The 24,554-nt window shown below is 33.7% G+C and overlaps 1 protein-coding gene across 2 annotated transcripts in view; it reads left to right on the forward strand.

The window, feature by feature from the left end:
- PTEN (phosphatase and tensin homolog) overlaps positions 1-24,554 on the forward strand; it is a 91,734-nt gene that overhangs the window by 2,758 nt on the left and 64,422 nt on the right. For both annotated transcript variants that reach the window (XM_027111936.1, XM_027111934.1), the window contains exon 2: positions 24,083-24,167. In XM_027111936.1, coding sequence (XP_026967737.1) covers positions 24,083-24,167 — 85 coding nt within the window. The remainder of the gene's footprint in view (positions 1-24,082; positions 24,168-24,554) is intronic.

Below are 24,554 nucleotides of genomic sequence, written 5' to 3' on the forward strand. Positions count from 1 at the left end.
ATTATGTATCCACACATAAATGTGCACAGCTAATTTTGCCCCAGTTTTTGATATGAAATGAAGATAAAAGTTACTGAAGAAGTAGCTTTACAACACACACAACGTAAGTTTTCTGTTAGGTTAAAAAATGATACTTTAAAAGAATATTTGGAAAGTTTGGAGTTGCATTAATTGAAAAACTTTACTAAAGCTGAACTTGACCCGCTTGCCCAGAAGATAATTAATTATGAAAAAACTCTTCTGATTTGTAACCTATTTCAAAAATAGTCTACTATTGGTGTGACTTGACAGTCATCTAGATGTATAGAAATAAATTAATTAAATTTTTAAATTTTTAAAATAAACCCCCATTCAAAAAATTTTCTAGAATGCTGTTTGTTGGGCAGATTGCTTTTAGTATTCAGAATATGTTTATGCTATTTTTGCTTTACACATTTGATTTAAAATTATCAGAGTTATAAGACTAACATTCTACCGGGTTCTTATATATGAGCAGTGAGGTGATTAGTCATTTCTCCTTTGATTTCAGAGTGTGTGTGCCTCTATGTATGAAATTTATGTGACTTACAACTTTCTCTAAAACTGTCCTTTTAGTTATGGTATGCATAGAAAGCATTATCGTATATTGCATCAAATGACTAATAACACTTAATTTCTAGAGTTGTGGTTTTATTGAGCCAAATGTTGATGTGAAAAAAAAATCACTTAGGGAAGTCAGTAAAGGGTTTACTTTTTTGGTAGTTGCACTTCCAATAATTTTGAAATACCAAAGCACTTTAGTTTGCTTGGTTTCACTTTAGTGTTTTGTATTTACTGTGGTGGGGGGAAAATTAAAATGGTCATTGAAGGCTTTGTCTCTAGCAGGTTGTAGTATCTCTCTAGCAGGTTGTATGTAGTATCTATTTCAACAGCTAACCTGTTCAAAGTTAAATTCTTTTATGAAAGTAGTGATTGGAGTATTTTTATAAAGATCAATAATGAAGTGATTTCCTCAGAGGAAAATTGAGGACCATACTTTACTTAATTTTTTTTGCAGAATTGAATTATTCTAAAAATAGTTTGTTGGTGGGGTTTTATCCTTAATGTTAGTCTGGAAAGTAGTATTAAACATGAGACTATAAAAAATTCATTGTCTTTAGATTTCATGGAAACTTTAGGCTTCTGTTTTATTTTAATGGATAAGTTTGATAAGTTTGCATCTTCATAGGGAATACTTTTTAATTCGTAGAGAGTACAGGGGCTATTGAAGTTAGCTGTATTATCTTTTAAGATTAGTGATTACTGAAATGACTGTATTGTGAGGTTTTTTTTGAAAAAAGATTCTACTCACAATTTTAATTTACATTGTTTTGTATCTGTTAAGTTGTATTTCTTTCCTGTGCAACATAATTGGGCCACCTAATTGCTATACAGTAATTTATAAACTTCATTTTCATAAAGCGTATTAAAGAATAAAGCGCATCTGAGAGGAATTTACAGTTTATATAACTCTTAATATAAGTAAAAAGGAATTTTATTGCTGTTCATTGTAAAAGTTTGCACAGTAGTACAGTCATCAGTGCAGATTTAACATTGCTTATGATACACTAAATAAATACTAAGTAAATATAAAATATGGTGAGGTATAATCACCTTAACTTTAAATAGTTTTAGAAAGATAGTAAAGAAAGGTGCATATGTGTGTATTACCTTTCAGAATTTTATTTTAACAACATTCAAGGTAGCTGGTGATACTTTAATGCTTGTGTGGAACCGTATAGTATCTGCTTTTTCCCATTAACCACACACAAAAAAATATAAACCTCTTAATGTTATAAAATTTCTTACTTTTTGGAAGTCTTTAGTACTGATTTTCAAATGTTCTCATTTTGAGATTTGCCCCATTTGCTATTTGTTCATTTGATGATAGCTTAATACTTTTTAATAATTTCTAAGCAACTTAAGAAGTAGTCACTTCAGTGACTTTTTAATGTAGGAGTATTTATTATGGGAAGATCACAAAGTTTCTACATTAAATCACTCTCAGTAAACATTCTATTTTTAAATTTTTGCCTTTGCATTTTTAGTAAGACAGCAGTGTAGGGAATGTTTTTATATTAGTATTGTATGTGAAATTTGAGTTTGTGAAAAGAAATTTAGAAGTTTGTGTGCATATGACAGTTTTTCACTTACTTGAAATGTTAGGCCTTGGCTGTACTATAAGAATTTAGCTTCCAGAAAAATACGTTATTAATGATGGTGTAAGAAATTTATTTGGTGTGTTTTTTCTTCCTGTAGCCACCATTATTTCTGAAGTTTTATTTCTATTTCATAGAACCGTCACTCTTTATTTTCTCCTGTCTCTTTTTTTGTTAGATAAACTTAAGTAAAATCAGTATTCTTTTGTGATATGAATTCATTAAGAAAAGGTGTTAGGATTTGTTCTAAGGATAGTGACTTAAGACATTTGTATCAGCTTGTGAGATTGGGGTCACAAATGGTTTCAGTAAATATTCAGTTTTATGATACTAAATATTCTGTTTTACAGTTGCTTTCTATGTGGTAGCTTTGAGGTTAACACAGTTGCTATCAGAAACACCAGTAATGTTAGACCGAACAACCCTAAGTTGTCAAGGATTTGCTGAGCAAACTGATGTCCTTAATTCCTTTATTTAGGCCATATTAGTGCCACATGCATTCTTTGCTAGGTGGTCAAAAGTGTTTTGGTCTGTGATTCTCTAAGTATTGAATATGTATATGCATTTACTAATGTAAAGTACTTTCATTTGTCAGGAAAGGTGAAATTAGTATATTGGATTTGACTATTCACATATCCCCAAATTTTTGGAATTTTTTCATGGGTTACAGAAAAGCTATTGGCAGTTTGGTTCTTTTAAAATAATTTGCACTGGAATTAAAAAAGGCTGTTAGAAAAATATTAGTATAAGAAGAATAAACATAATTTAGGGGTAAATTAATTTTATATGGAAAGTCTTAATTTAGTTCAGTATAGTTAAGGCAAATTCACTTCATTTGCAACAGTTTGCATTAAGAGATGAGTGGACATCTTCAGGGTATTAGGTATACACTTGTTGGTAGTGTTGAGAATGTTGAGAGATTTGGATACTGTGGTGCACCTTCCAGCAAAAGAATATTCTTAACCTGTATATAGTGTGGAAAAAAAGACTGTTTATGTATTATATTTTAAGTGATTATACACTTAATTCTTACCAGTAGTCATCACTTCAGGTATGGACAGTGAATCTAACTTATAAGTGTTTGAATACTCTGTGTATATATGTAAATAAAGACAGAGTGAGGAAACTATAGTAATATTTCTAAAAACTGAACTTTTTTCTCTTTAGAGATCATTTGTGGTTGTGGTTTTATAATTTTTAAATAAGGTTAAATCTATTTTAAATTACATTAAAATATTGAGTATTAGTTTTATCTACACACTGTTTGTACATTGTTTCATTTTAGATTTTAGGGTGGCAGTGTAGGCTCTGGAACCAACACTGCCTGTGTTGGAATCCTGACTGCCGCTTAGTAGCTGGATGACTGTGTAGGTTACTTTTCTCAATCTGTTATATCTGTAAAATGAGGATGATGGTACCAACCCACATAAAGTTTATTTTGAAGAATAAATGAGATAATGTAAATAATTCACTTAGCATAGCACCTACCACATTGTAAATACTTAAATGGTAACAGCTTGTCTTAAAAATCATAATTTCAGATTACCCGTGTATGAGAAATTATTTGTCTTTTCATTTATGGGAGGAGCAGTGATTTTAACTGAATTTTTCCTCAGTTTTGGATATGTTAGCATGTTAATTGGTTCAGGCTATGACTATTTTTTAAAATAGGGGTATTCTTTTAGGAGTTGTGAGTGTAACATGTCTGTGATTTTGCTGTTTCATTGCAAATAATTTGAAGCTCTGCTCCCTCATACTATGGAGCAAAGAAGAGATAATCATTGCTAATCGAAGAGTATTTGCTTTAAAATACTAAGGTATGATGTAAACTTCCTCTGTTATGGCTTAATGAAGTAGAAGTTTTAAAATAAAAATTTGCTATAATATTAAATTTTCTTTAGTGTTAAAGATAGGTCAGCTAAAATATCATATAGTTTTATTCACAGAGTAATCTCCATCTCAAAACTTTTAATATATGATACAACAGTTATATAAACTGTCTTACCAATAAAGGTATCTTAGCATTTCTTTCTAAGTTCAGATTTTTGGAGGAGTCATGCAACTTTGAATGCCAAGTTAACATTTATTACAGTAACATTTACACTTAATATAATTTGGCAGTGCATTAATATAGGAATTTTATTTAGGTTAAACCTTTGTATTATTGTTTCCCATTTTTGCTTTTGATCAAGATTCTCATTGTAGGCCCTAGAAATGGGAAGAAGAGCTAAAGGATTTCTTTCTTCATTTATTCTTACCAGGTATGGGGAAGGATGGGATAAGCTTGAGACCTGCCTATTAAAGGCCATTACTTGTACATAGGGATCAATCTGTTTTTTCCTTTCCCTGTGCTGGTCTCCAAGCTGTGTGTCGCAGTACCCTCAGTAGTGAAGCACTTGATTTCCAGTGAGTTTTTTTTTACATATTTGTTTTGCATTGCAGAATGAATTGTGCTGTCTAACTTTATATGCAGTTATCTGATTATATGACTTTTACGTGTTTTGTTATGTGTTGGATACACTAGCTGTATTTTTGGTCCAAGTCTAGGTTGTAGAATTGAACTGTTCATTTTGACAACTTTTAGGAAAATTTAGTTATCTAAAATTCCCTCTCTTTCTCTCTAATGCTTCATGCTCCTGTATTTTGTTTTATATTACTACCTAAAACTTAGTTGATTTAGTGTTATTAAAGCACTTCTGAATAGTTTTCAATTTTATTTATTTTGATCTTTGTAGGTTCTCAGGCTAAATATAATAAGGTTCTATTTTCTTTAGTAGTAATTGCAGGGATTGCACTCTGCTAATTTTATATGTTTAATATTTTTGATCTTTTAAGGAGGCTGTAATTATTTAAGGTATTATGAAATGGGTTGTGATCTGATTCTTTAAATCATATGTATTCCTAAAGTGATTTATAAATATAATAGCATACTTGTTCAGAGTTGCAAACAACTCCTTGTTTTAAAATGTGTGCAATTGTTTTTTCCATTTAAAATTCTTTTGCTCTCATGAATTTAGTGAGACTCTTCTTTTTGAGTGTTCTAGTTACTCGGAACTTACTGGAGATTAAATAAATAGAATTTAAATCTTTTCTCTACTTTTAAAATGAAGTTTGGGTACCTGTTTGGATATGAAACAGTGTTATTACTTTTTTGGGGGGTGGGGGATGGACAGTGCTGGATATTCTGTTTGCCCATCAAGATCCATTTTCCGCCTTTCTCCACCCTTCTTTGAGGCCTGGTAGACTGACATCCTTAGACGGCTCATTCAGGCTCCCTTATCCTCTGGCTTCCATTTGGATTCAGTCCCCAGGAAGCTCTAGCAGAATATTGGAGGGAAGAGGGCGAGTTGGCAGGGGTTGCTGTTGGGCACTAAGACTATAGCTCCTTTATGATGGCTCCTCTTCTATGGCTCTTTATTCCGATAATGGCTGCCTTCCATTGTCCCTTTAGGCCTAGGGGTGAAAATGGTTTACAAGGCTTACCACCATTGCTAAATTCTGTGATGCTTCAGTATTCCTTATTGGTTACCTTGCCTTTAAGCGGTCCTTGCATTAAACTCTCTTCAAATCAAAAAAAAAAAAAAGAAAAATGAACTTTGGGGAATGTTACCAAGCTTGATATTTAGGTGTAATGTATTTATCAATTACTTTACTCTGAGTCCATCAGCGTGAAAGTGGAATGCCTGGACTTTTTTTTCTTTCATAATGTGAAAAAAGTACTTTGCCAGGCTTAACTTAGCCTTGTAAAATTTATTTAACATTTTAACTTACTCGTTTATGAAGTATGAAACATGAAAAAGGGAGGACTTAAGTCAGAAGTGTTTTTTTCAATTAATAGAATTAGCTAGTATATACCCTAACAGTGTCTTATATTTGTTCAGTATTTTTTCATTAACAAAGCCTTTTCTTAATCATTAGCTCATTTGATTTTGCAAAGAAAAAAGGAGCAACCTAAGAGATGGTACAGGGCTTCCCTGGTGGTGTAGTGGTTGAGAATCCGCCTGCTGATGCAGGGCACAAAGGTTCGTGGCCCGGTCCGGGAAGATCCCACATGCCGCGGAGCGGCTAGGCCCGTGAGCCATGGCCGCTGAGCCTGCGCGTCAGGAGCCTGTGCTCCGCAACGGGAGAGGCCACAACAGTGAGAGGCCCGCATACCGCAAAAAAAAAAAAAAAAAGATGGTACAAGCATTACTTTCCTCATTTTTTGTAGTATAGGAATCGTAGCTCCAAAAAAAAAAAAAAAAAAAAAAAGAAATCAGTAACTTGTTAAAGGCTACCCGAAGATTGGGTCCAAAGAAGGATGCAGGGTTTTTAGGTACCTCGTGCAGTATTTTTCCCATTATGTTACATCGGTGGTTCTCAGACTTTAGATGGCATTCGAATAACTTGTAGGGCTTAAGTCATAGATTACTAGCCCCACCTCCAGAGTTTCTGACTCATTAGGTCTGGGTTGGGGCCTGAGAATTTGTTGGTTTTTTTAAATTAATTAATTAATTTCTGGCTGCGTTGGGTCTTCGTTGCTGTGCGTGGGTTTTCTCTAGTTGCGGCGAGCGGAGGCTACTCTTTCGTTGCGGGGCGCAGGCTTCTCATTGCGGTGGCTTCTCGTTGCGGAGCACGGGCTCTAGGCGCACGGGCTTCCGTAGTTGTGGCACGCAGCCTCAGTAGTTGTGGCTCGTGGGCTCTAGAGTGCAGCTCAGTAGTTGTGGCGCACAGGCTTAGTTGCTCTGCGGCATGTGGGATCTTCCTGGACCAGGGCTCAAACCCGTGTCCCCTGCATTGGCAGGCAGGCTCTTAACCACTGTGCCACCAGGGAAGCCCCAGAATTTGTATTTCTAACAAGTTCCCAGGTGGCGCTGATGATGGTAGTCTGGGGATCACAGTTTGTGAATCACTGTGTTATATTATCTCCTGTCAAGCAAATCCTTAATGTGTTATCTCTTTTAGTTTAATAGAATTTACACATACATTATATCATTTGATTTGTAAACCCTAAGTAGCTCAGCATGGCAAATGTTACCCTGATTTTTGTGGACGAGGCAGTGAGTTTAGAAAAGCAGCATAGTGGAATGGAAGGAGCATAGATTTGGGAGTCAGCTAGACCTAAAGTGTAGCTTAAATCCTTGCTCCGCTACTTATCAGTTATGTAATAAAAGATAAACTCCTTAACCTTAGTGAACCTTAGTTTTCACATCTCTAACATGGTAAAAACCCTTAACTTGTAGGGTGCTTTTTAGGTGTGTTAGAAGAATATATTTTCAGAATATTGTTTGCCAACTGGGAGTGATCTCCTTCCACCTTGTCTGGGTATTTGGCAAAGTCTGGAGACATTTTTGGTGGTCACAGCCCCGGGGGTGGGGGGGTGGTCAAAGCGCGGAAGCTGTTGGCATTTGTCTCAGAGTAGAGGCCGGGAATGCTGCTAAACATCCTACAGTGCACAGAACAGCCTCATCCACAACAAATAATTGCCTAGCCCAAACTGCCAACGCTGCCGAGGTTGAGAAACTCTGGTTTAGAGGTGTAAGTGTCTGGTATATAATAAGTATAATATTTGATAAGTCAGTACCTTTGTCCTTAGGTTGTGGTATTTAAGGTGAAATTGCTAATAAATGATAGAGCTAGGCTTTTAATATCTATTTTTTCTGACTGCTGCTAGGCCAGTATTCTTTATAATAACTTTTTCCACAAAACATATCCCTGGTAACAAAAAAGGGTTTATTTGGAGAAGGCTCATGTGTGACTGACTGATTGTGAAGGTGTTGCTTTGAACTTCTGTCAGAAAAGGCTGAAGATGTTTTCAATAAACGTGTGAGTATATTGCAGTACATGAGGTATTCAGAAGGGTGTTACATAGAACTCTAACGGGATGGATATGCTTTATTAAAGCATTTTTCTTTTCATTTTTATATTGCCATTAGTTTTAAAAGTAATTCTTAGCTTGCTTCTTTTAGTTATGTAATTAAGAGGTACTTTGCTCACAGGATACTTGTTTTGTGCTGTTTAATTCATTCTTTAATCTTCTGCTTTTTTTTTCTAAAGCTGTTTTTGTTACAGTCAGATGTGGTGAAGTTAAATCTGCTTATGTAAAATGGCAAATTTCTGACAAGTTATAAGAATTTCTCATATCTTTCCAGATGAAGTAGGGCCAACTCTAAGGTTCTCTGATGCATGTGTTACATTCTTTTCTAGACCCTAAATTTGCTATGTCAGCCTGTTGAATTAAAGTGCTGTATTTATCTACATTAAAAACTTGCGTTAGTGTGTGAAAGTTTTAGAAAAAAATTGGGATGGAGTTTTAGACTAGTCCAGAGATGAGAAGATGCCAAGGGGGTAGCTTAGTGGATTCTGAATTTTGTGTTGTTTTTAGGGCAGACAAACATAATTACGAAAGTGTTCTAGGAATTGATTGTTTGCTGTGATTTTTTTCTGTTCACTTGATATTACAATTTACTTTGCCTCTCAACTTTGCACAGGCAGATTAAAATGTCAAGGCCTATTTTAAAAATCCTTATGAAATTTAAGTTTTGACTGTTATGATTCTTTGTGAAATTACAGGAGATAGAGATACTAATATTTTAAAACCAGGACTGCTAATCATGTGATAGCTTCACATTTATTAAGAAAAACAAGTAGCATTTATTATTGTAATTTAATTGAATAAATATGGTATTTATTTCAGTATATGAATAAAACATTCCATTTGCTTTACTGTACTTAAGAATTTTTTTTTATAAAAACTAACTAAAAATTTTAAAAAATTACTCATTGTCCTACTTCTCTGAAACTTCATATTTCCATGTTAGCTTCTAGTTTTTGTTCATATGCATTTATTTTAAAATATAATTCATCATAGTGAACTTAGAGGTGTGTGTGTGTTTTAACAATTTCCAAAGCACCTCATAATTACCTTAATTATTTTAAATGGCGAAGTCATCAGAAATATTTGTTTCTCTGTAGTTACACATTAAACATCTATCCAATATTTGGCCAATTTTTTTTCCTGCCCTTTTCAGATTTTCTTTAGTGTGGATTTAAGCTGACCTAAATATTAGAAAAGGTTTTCATGATTTTGATTCACAAAATCATAGTCTCTTACACAAAAAAATAGCTGAAGTTTGAAGTCTAGAAGCTTTTTTTTTCCTTATTTACTTACAGGATAGTTATCGCATATTTAAAATTAAAAGCATATTTTAATTATGTAAAAGTGAGGCAAAATAAAATGTATGTAAACACTTTTGATCTGTCAAATTTTCTTTTGCTATTTTCTATTCCTATTACTAATAGCAATAGTAATCCTATTGTGTTGAAATTAAAGTAGATATAGAAGTAATTTGAATAAACTGTCACATCACTTTATACTAAAGTTGTTATAACCCTGTTGCTGTCCTCTCTTTAATCAGAAAGGGTATGACTTATGATGTTACTGTTCCGTAGAGCATATTTTGAATGATACAGTTTATATTTGCTTAGTTGCCTTGGTGATAGTAATTGGTAATAGTGATTGATGCAGGTTTGATGTGCATTTGCATTTATAATCAATATTAATTTTTGTGGTAAAAAATTGCATTTGTTTGTATCAAATTTTAATTTTAAGTATCAGTTACTAAAACATGGAAATAATTTTAACCTTATTAGCCAAATGATAATTCTCAATGAATTTATTCATGTAGTTAGAAAAAAAAATATTGTGGAAGAAACAAACTTTTCTCTTTTTTAAACACAGTTACTTGTTAGAGTAACATTTTTCCAAATGAGATAAAATTGTTTCAATTCTTTTTTTTTTTTTTTTTTGCGGTACGCGGGCGGAGCACAGGCTCCGGACGCGCAGGCTCAGCGGCCATGGCTCCCGGGCCCAGCCGCTCCGCGGCATGTGGGATCTTCCCGGACCGGGGCACGAACCCTGTCCCCTGCATCGGCAGGCGGACTCTCAACCACTACGCCACCAGGGAAGCCCTGTTTCAATTCTTAAACATAAGGAAATTTTAATCTAGGTGTGGGGTACCTTCTTGGGTGTTGATGAAAACATAATGAAGGCAAAAATGTTTTGTTTGTAAGTAAATATATGTATTTTTTTAAAACTCAAGAAGCAATCTAATATATGAATAGTTTTCATGGACTAGTGGTAGGAAATCTAAATAAATAACTTAGTATACGGAAAGTATACAATTTTTCATATCTAGGTTCTGTCTAGTGTGAGCAAGTTTATATCTAATACTGTAAAATACACTGAGGTACTGGTTATTAAGGCTAGTTGGATTCTTCTTGATAATGAAAAGGTCACACAGATTGTGATTTTTGTATAGTGTCCAAAAAGTAAGGTTTGCCATCTGTTACACAAATATAGGAAAAAGTTAAGATAATCTAGTGATATAAGTGGTTTTGACACTTCTCTTTTTGGAATCATCTATTAATTACAATTTTTAAAAACTAATAGCAAATTTTAAGCTTTTGCAAAAATAAAACTTAATGGTTATGCCAGTGTTGATACTTTTCTACTAAAATACAAAGATAGCAGTTGGGAACTAAAGATTATGTAATGAAAGCCTGGCTTTTAGTCATTTACTTTTAGAAGATTGTTTGGATATTTAAGTGGAAACATCGTGTTTTAACTTGAGGTATTAAGTTATACAATATTTTGATACTGTAGTTATACAAGATTTTTAAACTGTAGTTTCCCTAAGAGTTGATATATAGGAATTCATTATTACAGAACTTAATCAAGGATCTGATTGAATAAGTATTCCTTAAAGATTTGCTTAAATATTTTTCAAGTTCTCTTCTTTCTTCTACCATAACTCACTTCTTGTCTGTATGCTAGTAAATGAGTTTCCCCTAAAATTTTGCTATTGCATTTTGAACCACTGCAGTAGTTGTTTCTATAACTTAATTTCTTTTCACCCCCAAGAATTTAATCTTGCCGAGTTGCATAGAAGTCTTTAAAATTGCATATTGGGCTTAATAAGATCTGATTAATTTTAATGTACTTTGTTTTATTTATTATGTTGACATTGTTTTTTATTGAGAAGTTTGTTACCATGCCAAGTGATTAATATGATCAGGTATAATATTTCAGTTTAGATACCATTTTGAATTTATGTTCTCAAATTCAACTTTGTGTCCAGGGTTTCTATTTTCCGTGTAAGAAACATCTTGCCAATTTCAAATTAATGTCTGATGAAAGTAGATTGTTTTACTAACATCAGTTTATAGATTTTGTTCATTCCTGAATTGTAGGCCATGAACAGATGTTGCCTTTGTGTACCTTTTTGGATAGATAGTGTGTACATAAATTATATCTCTTACATGAAGTGTGGTGCATGTGTAGGTGAGATTTTTTTATCCAAATACTAAAAGTGTAAAAGTCTTCACCTGTTCTGTTTACTTAATAGTATTTAAATGGTGTGAGGTGTTAAGAGCTCCTTTCCCCTCTTTTCATTTCTGTCCCTCCTGTCTAACTTGGTATTTTTGTTTTTCTGTATGTTAAACGTTATGGTTTTTGTTTTCTTTTTGCGGTACGCGGGCCTCTCACTGTTGTGGCCTCTCCCGTTGCGGAGCACAGGCTCCGGACGCGCAGGCTCAGCGGCTATGGCTCACGAACCTAGCCGCTCCGCGGCATGTGGGATCTTCCCGGACCAGGGCACGAACCCGTGTGCCCTGCATCGACAGGCGGACTCTCAACCACTGCGCCACGAGGGAAGCCCCAAACGTTATGTTTTTAAAAGTTTATTTACTGGTTGAAAAGGTTAGTAGCCCTTAAGTTAGTTTTTTCTTTAATGTTTCAGTCTAATTAGTTTCCAAGATTTTTACTGTGTTCTCCTTTGAATATGAAGATTCCACAACTAACCGTGATCAGTAATTGTGTTTTCTCCCCCATTTGCAATATTGGATTCATACTAATAATGGTATCCCTTGAGGAACATGCTGTCTAAAATTAAGTGTTATCAGTTCAAAGCAAGCAATGTACCTTATTCTCATAGCTGTTAGTATATTCTAAAATTGCATATTATTAAATCTTAAGATGAATTTTGACTAGTATTTTAGTATATGTAATTTCCGATCTTTTGGATAATATACTTATTCAAGCAGTTATAAATTGATACAATAATTAAAATACCATCAGTGGGAATATGAATCATATTATACAGTAGTATTAGAACAAGGCACTTATCATAAAATCAGTAATATGATTCTTACCAATAGAGTAATGAATGCCAGTATGTGTGCCTTCATATTTTAAAATCTATATGAATTTCTAGTTTATATTGTTCTTATCCAGATTAAAATACTGCACTTAGGCAAAACTTTTTGCTAATTGAGGAAAAAAGTCATTTCCAGATGATTTTCTGACTTAAGATATGGAATAAAGAGATTTGATTTTATAATATTAAAAGTCAAATATAAAATGAAACAGCACACACTTGTTTGGAGCTTTTCTCCTTTAAAATGTTTCAAATTAACAGGACTTTCTTTGAAAAGTAAATTTGATTGTTAGAAGTAAATTTAAAAATCTTGCAGTTTTGGCTAAATTAATAGGAAAAAGAAAATCCACTTGTTGGAGACACATTTGTATTAGAACTGTGTTTTCTTAGTACCTTGTGTGTGTGTGGTAGTTTTTGAATGTTAGGAAATTTGTTCATGATTGTATCTAAAAGATCAATTCAGTTACAAATCTTGGAATCTTTTTGTTCCTTCCAGAATGCAGTTTGCTAATATTGAGTGAATTGGCACTAAACGTTACTGGCCTTTGTTGTCAAACTACTGACAAATCCCTTGGCATCTTGTACCTTAACTCTTTGAGTGTTTTTTTTCTGTAAAAGTTAATGGCCTTTTATCTTTTTGCATAGCTATAGAGTAGCCAAAACTAATGCTTTAGGTAGTCACTTCTATTAAAATAAATAATAAAAGAATGGCTTTTATAATAGAATGATATTACAGAAGTAATTTATAAATCTAACATTGAATATGAATATTAGAGCATAAAAGACACCCTCTTATGTACATCAGAGTAATGATGGATTGATATAATTTTAACTTTTACAGTCTTTAATATGCTTTATTAAGATTTTATGGTAGAAAACTAATTAGAATTTACATTTGGCTTGGTTCAGGTATATAATGTGGATAAGTATGTCTAATGCATGTTGTTGAACTGATAATCTTTTTGAAAGTTGTTATGTGTTACAGCCATAATTTGTTTGATTTGTCATTGGTAGTCAATCTTAGATGTTTTTTAGTGGGAGCAACACTTTAGGGAGGGGTGTGTGTGTGTGTATTTTAACAGCAGCAGAGTTCTGAAACAGGAAATCAGTCTTATCGTATTCATCCAGAGACCTAGGAAGAAGGTAATTGTTTGGTATACTCGTTAAAACCAGTTAGTTGGGCAACTTAAATTTTTAGAGGTTCACAGATGTAGGCTTGAACAGTTGTGGATATATTATTTCATAATTAACAAACTACTCTGGAGAAGAATTGATTCAGTTAGTTGAGGGGACTAATAATCCCTCAGCTAATACACTAGAAAATTGTACTTTGGATTTTAGACTATTGCTTGCATTATCAGTGACTTGATATTTTTCCATGGCTCTAATTTGATTAAATTTAAATAAATTTCAGTGCCTTGATTATTCCTTTAAAAAGATTTTTTTTAACCTCAGTGTAATCAATATATCTAGCTTGAAATGTTTTCAAAATGATTCTTAAATTTGAACAATTTAATAGAAAAAAGTTACTTCTATTTCAGATATTTGTCACTGGAAATTATCTTTCCCTGTTTGTTAATGTACATATGAACATAATTAGATCCTTGTAATCAGTGTTTTCATACTGTTCTGTGTTCTCTTTTATCACAGATTTTTATCTGTCGATGGATACTTATTTTAATAGCTATATAGGTAATATTTCATCAGGCTAAATATCGTGGTTTGCTAAACAGCACTATTGTAAATAATCTTTGTATAGTTTTTTTTCCTTGGTTTGTTTTTTTAGATTATATTGTTAGAGTGGGATTGTTGGAATAAAAGATACAGCAGTTTCATGGCTCTATAGGTTGCAGATTTCTTGTTTTTTTTTTAAGATGCTCATTCCTTTATTTATTTAGTTTATTTATGTTTTTGGCTGCATTGGGTCTTCATTGCTGCGCGCGGGCTTTCTCTAGTTGCAGCGAGTGGGGGCTACTCTTCGTTGTGGTGTGCGGGCTTCTCATTGAGGTGGCTTCTTGTTGCTGAACACTGGGCTCTAGGCATGCGGGCTTCAGTAGTTGTGGCACGCGGGCTCTAGATCGCAGGCTCAGTAGTTGTGGCGCATGGGTTTAGTTGCTCTGCAGCATGTGGGATCTTCCCGGATCAGGGCTGGAACCCTTGTCCCCAGCATTGGCAGGTGGATTCTTAACCACTGTGCCACCAGGGAAGTCACATGATTGCAGATTTCTTGCCAAACGAACCAGTTTATAGTATTGTTTCTAAGTGGAAGAATTACTAGCAATTCTTGATATTACCTTAGAAGAATGTAATTTTTCATTTAGAAAGTGAGATATAAACTTGTGTAAACTTTTCAGTCAAGAAGAGTTGGTATAATATAAAAACATCAAAGAAAGTTGTGAGGTTCAAATTGCTTGGAGAAGTAGAAAACTTCAGTGGAGTTCCTAAGTGATTTGGCAGTCAGTTTTCCTTTCTGGTTTGGCACTGCTAGCAGATAATTAAAAAGTGTTAAAAGGAACCTAAAATTTATGCTAATGTGAATTTAAGTTAATATAATTTGTTTATGAAAACTGTCTTGAGTTGCCTTGTAATGAGACATTTAAACTAAAAAATAACAGGACATTTCTAACTTATGCAACCTCAAATAATAACAACCCCTTATTTACAATTGTAGACCCCTTTGCAGTTTTACAGATTTAAAGATATTTCCAATATCGCATTTGATCTTTGAAACAACCGGTGAAGAAGTTACAGCAAGTGTTATTATCATTGTTTTACAGAAAAACAAAAATATTTGAGGCTCAGAGATTAACTTAATCTGAAGTCTAGGCTTTTAAGTTGCAAAGCTAAGAATGGAATTCTGGTTTTCTATATTAAATGACAGTATGCATTAAGTACTTAGTACAGGGCCTTTCATCTAGTAAATATTTTAGAGTTCCTGTGTCCTGTGTTGTTCCTGGACATTTCTTCTTTATTCTTAAAATTCCCATCTTTTTGAGCATTCTTTCTCTTCATATTTCTGTAGTTCATGCTTTTGTATCTACATACCCTTTTCATTTTAGAAAATAAAATTTTAGGCTGCATTAATTTGGTCTGTACAGGGATGATTATATGATGTATATTAGGGCAGATGATCTTAAATACTGAACAATTAACACTTTATCAACTGGGAAATTCAAGGAACTCCTATTTCTGCTTTCCTCCCAATAGAATCATCAGAAACCAGATCCAAACATTTAACACACTTATTAGGGAAAAATAAAATCTAGTTAAGAAATATAAAATCTTTTATTAAATGAGAAAGTCATAGAAGTCTATGAGCATGGGTGGTATTTAAAACATAATGTGATTATAAAAGTTGATAATGTGGATTAACTGTGACATACTTGGAAAGTATTTGTTAAATTTAAACCTGTTAAAATTTGTTGAAAGAAATGTAAAGCTGATGTAGTTAATGAATGAGTGGCTGAATTTCTTTTCCTCTCACCTGAGCCTTAAGTGTCTGTGAGTTGAAAGCACTGACAGAAATCAGGGGAAAAGCTCCAGAAATTCCTCGAAAATGAATTTAAATGGTGATGTCCTGGTATTTGCTAACATGCTTTGATTCTTGTTGTCTTTTGTTAGTCTGACTTTATTCCTTTACTCCCGCTGCCAGTTTAGCTCAGTGTTCCTCTTGTGAGCCAGGCAACTTGAGATTTGCTTTTGAAACTTTTTGATCACTACCTCTCTAAAATCTGTATGTCACTTTTTATTTGACCTGTCGTGTTCCACGTATGCTATAGCTTCACATTGTACAACTTTCAGTTAACTAGAATTCTAAAAATAGCTTTTATGTGGTCTGTGGAAATAATTTTCCTTAAAATAATTATGGCAGGAAAAATAAGTATTTATTGGTTTGTATACGAGCACTGCACTTCAGTTTATAAGTTAAGGGATAAGTATATCTATATACTATACAGAGTACTACAGAGAAACTTTTCAGAACTGCTTTACTGTTAGTAATTATCATATTTATTTATTTTTAATTAATTAATTATTGGCTGTGTTGGGTCTTCGCTGCTGTGTGTGGGCTTTCTCTAGTTGTGGTGAGCGGGCTTCTCATTGCAGTAGTTTCTCTTGTTGCAGAGCACGGGCTCTAGGTGTGCGGGCTTCAGTAGTTGTGGCGCATGGGCTTCAGTAGTTGTGGCTCGCGGGCTCTAGAGCGCAGGCTCAGTAGTTGTGGCGCACGGGCTTAGTTGCTGTGCAGCATGTGGGATCTTCCCGGACCAGGGCTCGAACCCGTGCCCCTTGCATTGGCAGGCAGATTCTTAACCACTGCACCATCAGGGAAGCCCCCGGTAATTATCATATTTAAAATAAGATTCAATCTGTGTCAGGAACACATTGTTATAAAATAAAGCTTAGGGAGCTATTTTTTCCCTCCCTTGTCATTTTAATAAAATGTGCAATAGAATGGTAAGTAGTAAAACAAAGTATCTTAGGGAGCTATTTTTGGTTGTTATCCTCTATTTGAAAATTCAAGGTAAATTTATAGTTTAAACCCCATTAATTTAGGCTCAAATAAATTTCTGAGATAAGGTAGACTCATGAGATCTCAAGTCACATGTTTTTTGAAAGATGTTTTGTTAATTAGAGGTAACTTCGAACATATTTTTAGTGTTTTAAGTTATGCTTGGATGCTTAGAACAGCCAATAAAAAATTATTTAACTCATAGTAGCCACATTATTTTATAATAGGTCATTTATATTATGGGTTGAATCAACTTCTGTGCACAGATTTTAGAACTTAACTATTATTTATTCATTATTTTCTTTGGGACAGTGTTCTGTGGTGTGAAGGGATTGTTGTAGCACTTGAATCAAACATGGTATACTGTATATAATTATCAGAACTCATAAACCAGTCACTTAAGATCTGTGTATTTATGTAAATTATACCTCAATTAAAGGAAAACAAAACATATTTTAACATGTTTACTTGAAGGAGGAGGAGTGGGGAAAGACTGTCCAGTGCATATCAGATCTCCTGTAGCTATGGTGGCATCCGACCTAGGCAAGATAGTACCATGTATGCATTTCTTACTCTCTCCTTGTTGCATGTGCAGGAGCCACTGGGAAAGAAGGCTTTTTTTTCCTTTTGGAGTTATATTTTGCGTATGTTCTTAAGTTAAGTAAAAAGGCAAATTGATATAGTAAAGATTTTAAAGAGTTAAAGATTCTGTTGGGTTTTGATGTTCTTTAGAAGGGTTAGGTTATTCAACAAGTCATTGTCATTGAAAACCAACCAAATAACGGTGGGCTCTTAAGATCTATGGTTATACCATTTGTTCAGTTCATAGACATCACTGTGTTCTAGGCATTGTTCATATATTAAATCATTTAATCTTTATAACAACCCTATATGATAGGTACTTTTATTAGCCCACTTTTATTATTCAAAATAATATCCAGTAAGTGCAAGTTAAGTCTATTCTGTATTAGAAGTCATATATATATATATATTTTTCCCCCCACCTCAGTTATTCCTATTTGGTTTAAATTGTCTAAAAAAGTATGTCATAAAAATTTTAATGGGAAGCAAAAAAGTCATATGTTAGAAAGGTTTTATTTATTGACATAATTCTTGGCATGAGAAATGTTTGCCTCAAAATTGAGCATTCGTAATTTGCTGACATCAGTTTTGGAAATACCAGTAGATTTTTGTATTGTCTTTTAGAAGTTTTTTAGTTTTAACGTGTGATTAGTAAATTACTTTCATTTGAATATGCTCCCTTTGAAAATTTTATATTTTTACTATTGATTTGGAAGTATAGAAAATCTTAATCTTTTGAGGCAGAATGGTACAAAAAGTTTGGGCTTTAGAGTTACGTACATAATGGGTTTGAATTGTAACTAACTACTTGCTGGCTTTGGGACCAATCTTTTTGACCCTCAATTTCATCATCTGTGAAGTGGTAATGTTACTTCATAGGATTGTTAGGATTAAATGAGAATGTATTTGGCGTACTGTCTGGGACATGTTCTCTGTTTTTCTAATTTATGATGGATGCCAAAGTGTTGGGTAAAATCTCAAACTGTATGAATAGGGAAGTTGGGAGTCTGAGGAAAAATGAAACCTTAAGAAGGCTAAATTCCTAGATTCTATTTAAAGGAAGGATTGGATTATTGCTCTGCAAGAAACTCCCATGTTGATCCTGGCCTTTGACTCCTTATCTGTCTGATTGAATTGAACTTCCTGTCACAGCATCCTTAAAACCAGACCTAATCTTCTGTCAGTCCTGCCACCTTCTCCATAAAGCTTTGTGTGTGAGCTATACTGGACTGCTCACTTTTTCTGAATATTTTATGTATTTCCATGTATCTGCTCTACCCTCTGTTTGAAATGTTGTAATTGTTCTTGTTTCTTCCTTTGTTTACTGCTGTATGACCTATTTCTTAAGGATTATCTAACATACTACTACCTACTTTGTGAAGCTGTATCTCTGCCTCTACAGAATTAATCCCTCTTTCTCTGGCTCTTAAAATATCTTGATCTTATGTATATATAATGGGGCCTTTGGCATAGTTGTATGTCTGTGCGTCTTTCTTCCCTGATAGAATAGGAACTCCTAGAGTGCTGTAATCTTTGCTTACTTAGTCTTATGTTCTCAGTGCCCCTTGCACAATGTTCAGTGTGTTTTTGAATGTTCAAAATGTGTTTGGACATTAGTATTAGTTGCTGACATCAGTTTTGGAAATCTGTAAATTCAGTCGGCCCCCTCCTAATTAAGTAAATAAAGGAGGGGGCTGACTGAATTTACTTTAACGAGTATATAACATCCCCAGTTATGTGTAGTTACTGATAAGTATTTTTCTTAAGTAAGTTAACCAAGCCCTTTCCAGCCTTATTTACTTTATTAGTTAGTATTCATAGTACACGGATAAATTTGAGTTTAGTCCTTGTTAAAATGACTGCATTTCAAGGGGCTTTATATTTCTATGCTTTGCTTTCTTTCTTTCTTTTTAAATTTATTGAATGAAGTACAGTGTTTCAGGAGTACAGCAAAGTGATTCGGTTTTATATATATATGATTATAAGAATATATATATTCCTTTCCATTATAGATTATTCAAGATATTGAATATGATTCCCTGTGCTGTGCAGTAGGTCCTTGTTGTTTATCTATTTTATATATAGTAGTGTGTCTCTGTTAATCCCAAATTCCTAATTTATCCCTCCCCCCACTTCTATGCTTTTCTATAAGGCTAGAATCTTACTAGCATTCTCACAGAGATTAATGGTTAGGTAAGTTTGTTAGTAGTAATAAAAATTTTTTTACATAAAAAATTTTCTGTTGCATTGCTCAGAAAAACTTGGCATTATTTCAATTTATATTTTTTACTAAAATGTATTTATAATTTTTTAGGTAGGAATTCCAGATTTGTGGCAGCTGCCACTGCTTTGGGTTCCCTGCTGCTGCCTCATTTTCTTCTGACTGTTATTTCCCATTTTCTTATGTTTCTACTCTATAAGACAGAGTTAAAAAGTAAAGATGATTCATTTTCAGGAATTGTACTGCTTTAGGCTTAATTTGAGCCTCTGTTCTGGTTTTTTTTTTTGCGGTACGTGGGCCTCTCACTGTTGTGGCCTCTCCTGTTGCGGAGAACAGGCTCCGGACACGCAGGCTCAGCGGCCGTGGCTCACGGGCCCAGCCGCTCCGCGGCATGTGGGATCTTCCCGGACCGGGGCACGAACCCGTGTCCCCTGCGTTGGCAGGCGGACTCTCAACCACTGCGCCACCAGGGGAGCCCTGTTTTGGTTTTTTGTGTGTGTGTGTGTGAGTGGATACAATATGCTAAAACATTTTGTTAATTGAATAAGGCTACATTTTTAAGTGGGGCTACTTTCTTATGTGAGAATAATAGATGACAGCTAATATTCGTGATGTTAAAAATGTTAATCCTAACGGTTTTCTCTTGGAGTCTTTATAGTAGAAGAACCCTTTGAGGTTGAGGGTGAATTTATGTATTCTTAAAGTGACAAAAATTGTTCCTGGCCCATAGTAAAAGCTATTTAAGTCTTAGATACTTTTATTATTATACTTTTTTTTTAAAAGAAATTCAGCATTTTAAAAAACTACATACAAAGCTGATTGTAAGTCATATAGGGAAAGACAATATTTTGTCAAGACACTTAGTAAATAGATTTGGAGATAATTATAAAACAAACATAATTTTTAAAACCCGTTATAGAGGGCTTCCCTGGTGGCGCAGTGGTTGAGAGTCCACCTGCCGATGCAGGGGACACGGGTTCATGCCCCGGTCCAGGAAGATCCCACATGCCGCGGAGCGGCTGGGCCCGTGAGCCATGGCCGCTGAGCCTGCGCGTCTGGAGCCTGTGCTCCGCAATGGGAGAAGCCACAACAGTGAGAGGCCCGCATACCGCAAAAAGCAAAAAACAAAAAACCCGTTATAGAAATAGTACAGGTGCATCATACCAAAAATACAGAACAAGCAAAAATGAGAAAAAATATATATTCCTATCATCTAGAGATTATTACTTTTAGTACTTTAATTTGTAATCTTTTTGTCTACATAATTTAATTAAGTATACAGGTATACTGTATATGTTTTCTTTTATCAAAATGGTGTCACACTGTACCTTCGCTCTTGAAACCTTTTTTTCAGTCAATAATGTCTACTCTTCCATTTCTGTAAATTTTCATCTCAACCAATCCTCGGATCATATTAAAATTTCTTAAAATGTCCTTAATGGCTCGTTTGTCTAAAACAGTAACCAGAACAGGATTGTACCAGTGAACTTGACTGTTAGAACACTTATGTCTTTCTAAATCAAGGATAACTACCCATCCCTCCCCTCCTCACCTTTTAAAATGATATTTGACTTTTTAAAAAGATAATTTGAAAGAGACTGCATCATGTCTGGCAGACCTTTTGAATTTGTCCAGTTTATGATCATAATGTCATTTAGCTTGTTCTATCTCATATAGTGTCTGTAAGTTAAAATTTATATCTCTAAGTGCTTGGTGGATTCGCAGCTTGAAGATGATTTGGCTATCATAGATGATGCTGTGTTCTTCATATTGCAGCACATCAAAAGTTATGTGATCTCTACTTAACTTTCTTGGTAATGCTGAGATTGACCACTGAAATTGGGTGATGACAGTCTTTTCTGCCCATTATTCAATTATATTTGTCTTCTTACATTAGAAGATATTTTGTGCAGTGTTACTTCGGCTCTGTACGAAAGTTCAGGTCCTCATTATCTAATACCTGTTGGTTTAGCACCATTTGTTGATCCTTGCCTAAATCAATAATTTTATTAGGGCTTGCAAAGTTTGATTTTCCTAATTCTGTCTTTTTATGTTTATTAACTAGTATTTTCTGTTGCGTTTGCTTTATGAAATGGAGTTATTTGCTTTCCCTGAAATAGAGTTCCTACAGGAAAAGTAGGATAAATCCTTAATCTCCCCCTTCACCAATTTCAAAGTAAAGAACTATTCCAATAGCCACTTTTATCAAAAGTTATAAATGAAAATAATTTTTTATTTAGTTGCTCTAACTTTTTCTGTTTTGAGTATCTTTATAGACTCACAGATTTTCATTTTATTCAGGATTCTTTAATTTACTACCATTTAAAATTTTTCTTTGATACTCAGTTTGTCACACATTGAGCCATTGTGATATCCTTCTTGCTAGCTCCTATGTCTGTTTGATATAGACCACTAATCTCTGTATGCCTTCCTGCTTTTTGGCACAGAAAGATATCCCAGGCTCACCTTGTACCTTCCCTGCCCCAGATCTGACATCAACCAGTTTTCCAAGGAGTTGGTACCCTTTAGTGTATTATGATATTAGGGATGAAATCGGGTTCTAGAAGTGTTTACTACTGCTAAGGTGACATACTTCTAAGTCATTTCTTTGAAAAGACCTAAACAATATAGAGTTCTACAAACATGAGTTCACATTAATATATTCAGTTATTACTTGAGTTCTTGATTTTATAATGGTATCTCTTTTCTCTTACAGTAATAATCATGAATCTTCAAGTCGTTAACATAACTTCATTGTTTTTTCCTATAATATAAGGAAAAAAATTGAAGGTCAATACTGATATTATTAGAAATGAACTATCGGAAGAAGTTTAAAATTTCTTTTTAGTTCTCTTCCTACTTAGAATACTTCCTGCCCAGAAGTACAGTAAAATTAGTGTCCAAATAACCCTTGAAATAAATCCTTTCTCCTGGTTACCAATTTGATATTTAACAGATTTGTTTCAATGTGTGCTTCCCTCTTTCCCCTCCCCTTCTCTATGAAGCAACCATTTTTGTTAGTTTCTCAGTTATCTGTGTGTGTGTGTGTGTGTGTGTGTGTGTGTGTGTGTGTGTTGGAGGGTTCAAATTCAAACAAAAATATGTATAAATATTTCTTTTATAAAATATCTCTTTTATACAAAAGGTAACATACTATATATTCTGTTTTGCACATTTTTTCTTAAAATATTCTGTAGATCTGTCCAAGCAGTACTAGTAATCATAAAGGTAGAACATATAGTAATATAATCTTTTCTTAAATTATAATGATATATCAAAGTGAAAGCTTTTAGTAATTTAATAGTTATTTTTAGATTGAAAATAATACTGAAATAAGCTCAAGAGTGTGAATGCAGCAGAAATAAAGAAAAAAAATCTTTAAAAGGGCACTGGATTTGGTGAATTTTAAATTGTATTTGGAAGATGAATGGGTCCAAGTAGGTGGGCATAGAGCTTTAGAGATGGTCTTGAGTGGCTTAAGGCAGATTAGCTTGGCTGGTTTCTGTGTCAGAAAATCATGAGATTAGAGAGGGTTGATAGAGCTCAAGAATGAGAGCTAGTATGATGGACAAAATGCATAGAAATGTAGATTATTGGTGCTTTTTTATGGTTAATCTGATACAAATCTTTGAGGGTAGAAGTTTGTTTTATGCAACTGTAATATATAACATAAGTTAATAGAATGGGCATGCTAAATATTGGTTACCTTGTTTGGAAATGAGAATAAGTTTCTACCTCAGTTCAGCATTATCAAGTCATAAATACCAAGGGCTAGAAGAGATCATAGTGGTCTTCTCAACCTAACTATTGTGTAGAATAGGAAAGGTTGAGTTGTCCAATTTATACAACTGTTTAGAGGCATAGCCAGTTCTTAAATCTGACTTTGTAACTCTTAATTGTATCTACTTTTCTCTATACTGTAGTACCTTTTACAACCATGAGAAATGAGAAGTTGTACGCTGTTTTTTGTTTTGTTTTTATTTTGAGTTTTGTCCTGATACTTTAGGACTGTAAATATGGAAGTTACCTTTTATCTTAGGTGCATTCTAAATATACTGAGTAGAAGGATTTAAAAATTGTTTTGTCGTATAATTGTTTTGAGGATCTTTTGGGGGATCAATGTATTTACCTGTATTTCTTAATTACACATGATGGCTTATAAGTAAATACATTTGACAATCTTTTATTAGCGTAGCTTGTAGTGGGGAAAGCTGCTTTTTATAATCAGCTAATGTTTTAAAACATGTATATGTAGTTTGCATTGTTGTGTATTTCAATCAGCTAATGTTTTAAAATGTGTACATGTAGTTTGCATTGTTGTGTATTTCAGTCAGCTAATGTTTTAAAATGTGTACATGTAATTTGCATTGTTGCATATTTCCTTAACTTAAGTACTCAGATATTTATCCAAACATTATTGCCATGGGGTTTCCTGCAGAAAGACTTGAAGGCGTATACAGGAACAATATTGATGATGTAGTAAGGTAAGAACTCTTTAATTTTCTGTTTCAAATATTGATGTATATTCGTGTTGTATTTTCATTTAGAAAAGATTTCTAAACCACAGAAAAAGATGTACATTGTGATGTAAACTTTATTTTTATTATGTTGGTGACCTATAACTGCTTTTTTCTTGCTTCACGTACCTACTCAGCCTCAATGGGATAAAACTCATTTGATAAGAACTGACCTTTTACATAATCAGGTGTATGTGATATGATTTCATGGACTCCATAAAATGCCCCTCACCAGTTTAATGTCTGGATTCCATTACACTATGATTTTTGTCTTTTATTTCACAATTGGGTATTATCCTTAAAATCCTGAGTGGATTTATTCACTTAAATTTATTTATGCTAAGGTGTAGGTAC

Source organism: Aethalodelphis obliquidens, unplaced genomic scaffold (assembly GCF_003676395.1).
Source record: "Aethalodelphis obliquidens isolate GAN/ISIS:26980383/991018 unplaced genomic scaffold, ASM367639v1 scaffold11, whole genome shotgun sequence".
NCBI lineage: Eukaryota > Metazoa > Chordata > Mammalia > Artiodactyla > Delphinidae > Aethalodelphis > Aethalodelphis obliquidens.